The following is a 4,819-nucleotide window of genomic DNA, read 5'->3' on the forward strand; positions in this document are numbered from 1 at the left end:
AAAGATGTAAGAGTTTGGGATTGTAGAATGTTAGATGCATGTGAAGCTTGTATGATGGTCAAGTAGCATGACACCACGCCCGCATGCAATGAAGATATTTTAATCTACATCAATCTCATGGTTTCTAACATGGTATCTAGAGCCTTGCTTTCTCTCTTCTCAAAAGTATCTAGCGCTTCCTGACCCTTGCCAAGTAGTAGAGCAAGTCTTGTGAGTCGTCTTCTTCATATTCCACAGGCAGAAACAGCAACATCTACAAGGTGGCACCACTCAGCGTGGAATGTAAGCTCTGCTAGAGTACTAGCTTCATCCACGCTGTGTGGTGGCCGTGAGCAGCTCCAACACAAGGAGGGAGAAGATAACCTACGAGTGGTTGTTTGAAAACCTAAATGTGCATCATCATCATTAGATTTGTCGTCGCGACGAGTTCTTCAGCATGGAGTGGCCAAGAGTGCCAGAAAATTGTGATGCCCATCGTGAGGCACATGATGGCGGAGAGAGCCATATTTGGAGTGTGTTGCACTACCCATGATGAGGCATGTTAATGTGCGCGCCGAGCTGTGCCCTCCTAGGAGGAGGAGCATGTTAATGTGTGATTGGAAGACTGTGTAAACCTTGGGTGTGTGAGCTCCTATGTAGTGAAACCTTATGTTCAAAGCCATACAAGGAGCTTTGTGAGATTGAGGGAGACCATGGTAGAGTCCTTGTTCAAAGCCCCCTATTTAAGCTTGTGGGAGGGACCAAGTGAGTGTCTTCTTGTTGCTTTTAGGGAAGGTGTTGAAAGTAAAGCTCAAAAAGAGAGAGCTAGTGTGGGTATGCAGCATGGAGTGAGAGTCTTCTTGTTGCTGTAAGGGAGGGTGTTGAAAGTAGAGCTCCAGAAGAGAGATCTAGTGTGGTTATGCACCATGGGAGTAGTAGTAGTTGCTTTTGCATCTCTTGTGGGGAGGGGTGTCTACAGTGCATCACTAAGTTCCAAGTTGCCAATAGTTTTGAGACTATTGAGTAGGCTCTTTAAGGTTATTAACCCCATTAGATGATTTAGTCTTCCTTCTTGTTTGCATCTTGTAACTTGTATATGCTTGCTAGTGGCCATCTCAACTCGGATGGTACAAAATTGGTGGGGAAACTCAGTAGAAGCAATTAGATTACCGACAGTAGATTCTTTGTCGACCTGGGACATAATAAACATGTTTTATTTGAGTATATTGTCAATTAGGCAACTTGATTATACTCTTCTATAAGCCTTCTGCATGCATGACCAGTCATCTTCGACACATCGGAGTGGAGTGGATCAATCATTAATCAATAATTGGTGAGCCAAGGATCAAGATTTATAGTGTCATATGAATTGTCAAAGCACCACACATCTTTATTGTAGTGAAACCATGCATGTGCCAAATGTTTGCATGGGGGAGTAAAAATACCACACATCTTTACCATTTATTACTATGGTAATCATGCCTATTGCAAATATTTGCACGAGGGGCTCACTCCAACCTGTTGTACCCTTGGAAAGGTGGATCTCACGGTCTGAAACCGAGATCAAGGGAACCCTTGGTCCTGACGGTTTGTGCAACAATCCCTGGCCTTGGGGATTACAACCATTGCATGCACCATCCATCTTTTCAAACCGCTAATCGGTAAACCATTTGTTTGCCTATGCGCGTAACGACCACTACCCAAAACTCAGCAGTCTCCTCTTCAATTTGCCAATAGAGATTATATATTCAAAGATTTCAAAGTGCCACAAGAGCTGCAAATTATAAGATATAAATAAATGATTTTCCATTATTCAACAGATGCATACACAAAACTTTTGTGATCAATATCAAACTGATGACCCCCTATGTACACCATGTATTATATTACAAAGATTGGTCATCTTCTCATATACAAGAGTTCTCCTTCTTGATTTGCATTTATAAGACACAGACTCTCAATCCTGTAAATTAACCCGCTTGCTTTCTAACCAAATGGTACTGAGACACAGATAGCCCATGAACTATTTTCATTATTGCTTAACAAATTAATATTCAATCAAGATAATTTTGCTTTTTTTACGGCCTCTAAAAGATTCAATAATGGCCTTTACCTATGGCTTGAACCTGCACTTTATGGAGACTCGTCACCTACTAAGTTATGACCACAGTGTGCATTAGGGCTTGGATGCAACACTCCTCTTTTGATATTCCAACAGGGTCTAGTTTTGGTATTTGGATTCCAACAATGTCCATTTGAAAAGGTATTCTTGTCCTGAAACCAAAACTCCATATAAACATTAAGAATGTGTCCAAGTACAAAAACACTGAATGTTAAAATCTCTCTCTCTCTCTCTCTCTCTCTCTCTCTCTCTCTATGCACACATGGGCAGGCAGATGTGCACCTCCTTCCACACCCACACACACACACATACATGCGTGCACACGCAAGATGAATGGGTTAATTTAAAACCTTCATATTTGCATTGTAATTACACTCAAAAACAGCGCATGATACATGTGGGGTGACTAAAAAATGAACATAATATTAAAATTAAGCACCACATGAGGCTAACTCAGTTTGGTCCAACTTGTAAAGGTGCTAGAAAATTCCCTTTGACACTTGTACACAAATACATTGTCAAGACTATATTTACAATAGTTAAGATGTGTGCATGTGTGCGTGCGTCATGCGTTATTAGTGTGCTTCCACCTGTGTAGTGCTGCCTGAAAAAGGCATGTGAAACCGTTTTGATAGCCAATTCTTGATTCTCTTGGATTTCTTTTTGGACTCTTGTTGGTCTGTTGCCGGCTCTTGTTCCTGAGTGGAATCACCCTCACTTGACACCATCCCCTGAAAACAAGATCACAAGAGTTAAGAATATTTCACACACACTTGGCATTGAGTAATGCATTGAGAAGTCTTAATTAGCGAGTGAGAACAAGTGTGCCCGCACACATAGGCGTGGTGCGTGCGTGCGTGTGCGTGCGTGCGTGTGTGTGTGTGTGTGTGTGTGTGTGAGAGAGAGAGAGAGAGAGAGAGAGAGAGAGAGAGAGGACCTTGTGCCCTCCTCTATGTGGAATTTCTCCTCTTTGTCGATCACCATTGTTCTTTGAACAACGTACACGGGCCTCAGGATATTGATTGTGCTCTGTGGAGGCACTAGTCACAATTGTCAAAACCTCATGCTTCTCAACATCAATAAGCTCTTGGAAGCAGTGCTGATCATGATCAATATCCTGAGCATGAGGTCGAGCTGAATGGGCAGCATTAACCACCACTTCTGGATGAAGAAAGTCGCTGCCCGCCTTGGCCGAAATCATTCGTTGCAGCTGAAAAGCCCCAAACAACAGTTCCAACACTTCATCAAGAGATGGAACTTACAAAGATAAATTCTTTATGCTTTCTATGGGCATGGCTGTTAAGATGCCTAACACACTTGGCATGAAAATTCTCAACACACTCAATTATACCCTGATAGAAACATTGCACATCATTCACAGGGGGAAAGGGAGATCTTTACAGCTGTTTTAGTTTTGTTTTTCTAGCCGGGGTCTAACACGGTCTTAGAGTGCCACCCATAGACTCGAACAGAGAAACACTTTCCCCAAAAATATATGATAAAAACATTGTCAAGCTATGAGCATAAATACCTTCAAAACCCGCTTCTCGAGCTCGAAGACTCGCTCAACTAAGGTGCCTTTCTCCTCAACTTCTTCAAGCACGGACTCTGCAGGTTTGCAGCGCTTCTCCAAACTGGAAGGAGTTGGGGGGCCCGATGATGAGCGCCCACTTGCGTGCGGGTTCGATGAGGAGCAGATGGACTGCTCTGTGGGAAGCTTTTCTTCCATAGAAGAGAGCTTCACAAGAAAAACAAGTCACATACTGGAAATTTGCAACCCACAGAAAGAAAGATACATGAATTCACTGTAAGCAGCCTGCAACATGCCTTCATGACAACACAGAGACACAACACCCCCCCCCCCCCCCCCCACACACACACACACACATCCACATCCACCCACCCATCACTGTAAGCAGCCTGCAACATGCCTTCATGACAACACAGAGACACAACACCCCCCCTTCCACCCCCCCCCCCCCCCCACACACACACACACACACACACATCCACCCACCCACACCCACCCATCCATCCACAGACCCATGCCAACCTCTATTCCAACACCTGTTGTAACACATGTATATGCTCAAATACTTCTTAGAAAATAAATAGGAGACCCAATTTCACTTACAACGTTGTCGAGACGATCCACTCGTTGTAGAAAAGCACCGTTTCCTGGATTTAAAGCATCACCGCCGCACGGTTGGGAAAGCTCCATCGAAAACCCTTCAATACTGCTGTTACCATCTTTCCAAGCAGCGTCAATTATGTCTTCGTTCAGATGAGAGCTTCCCATGAGCTGGGCCCTTTACAAACCCTCTCTCAGATCAACCTTAAACGAGGCATTTTCCCGAAGAATTAAATGAAAAAATAAGGCCGCAATTCGCTGAGAAAACCGCCATCAGAGCATTGCCTAAATACCACCAAGCGTAACAAGCCCGCTTGCCCGCACAAGCAAGCAAAGCGAGATTGCATGCAGCCACAAAATCACGTTTATAACATCAAAATAATACAAGTGGATTAAAGAAATTAAGGCTCGTGTAATGTAAACGGATTAAAACAAATGCGTGGAGGGCACTTAAGGGGGGGTTAACTTCGTCGGGCCCGATTAAGATTCCAATTTTTCCAAAGCCTGTCACGTTCTGATGATAAGGCAAATCAAAAAATATTTGAGAGTGGGTGCAGGTGGGTTGCTGGGCTTAGGAGAGGTGCAAA

The 4,819-nt window shown here is 43.7% G+C and overlaps 1 protein-coding gene across 1 annotated transcript; it reads right to left on the reverse strand.

Annotated features, from left to right (window-relative positions):
* Positions 1 to 1,763: 1,763 nt before the first annotated feature.
* LOC147614545 (uncharacterized) lies at positions 1,764 to 4,619 on the reverse strand. Its single transcript, XM_086781092.1, has 5 exons — positions 4,236 to 4,619; positions 3,633 to 3,839; positions 3,039 to 3,311; positions 2,692 to 2,832; positions 1,764 to 2,253 (listed from the first exon to the last, which is right to left on the reverse strand). Exons 1-5 carry the CDS (start codon positions 4,398 to 4,400, stop codon positions 2,113 to 2,115), a joined length of 927 nt encoding a protein of 308 aa, XP_086637218.1. The 5' UTR covers positions 4,401 to 4,619; the 3' UTR covers positions 1,764 to 2,112.
* Between the last annotated feature and the right edge of the window lie 200 nt (positions 4,620 to 4,819).

The sequence above is a fragment of the Cibotium barometz genome, chromosome 42 (genome assembly GCF_041138505.1).
Source record: "Cibotium barometz isolate CiBa-2024 chromosome 42, ASM4113850v1, whole genome shotgun sequence".
In the NCBI taxonomy this organism is placed as follows: domain Eukaryota; kingdom Viridiplantae; phylum Streptophyta; class Polypodiopsida; order Cyatheales; family Cibotiaceae; genus Cibotium; species Cibotium barometz.

Bases quoted from the DNA above. Each gene is read 5' to 3' on its own strand.
- LOC147614545 (XM_086781092.1), bottom strand. From the start codon at position 4,400: ATGGGAAGCTCTCATCTGAACGAAGACATAATTGACGCTGCTTGGAAA. The intron at 3,312-3,632 runs GTATTTATGCTC...GGGGCTTTTCAG, and splicing joins TCGAGAAGCGGGTTTTGAAG to CTGCAACGAATGATTTCGGC. The intron at 2,254-2,691 runs GTGGAAGCACAC...TTTTGGTTTCAG, and splicing joins TTTCAGGCAGCACTACACAG to GACAAGAATACCTTTTCAAA.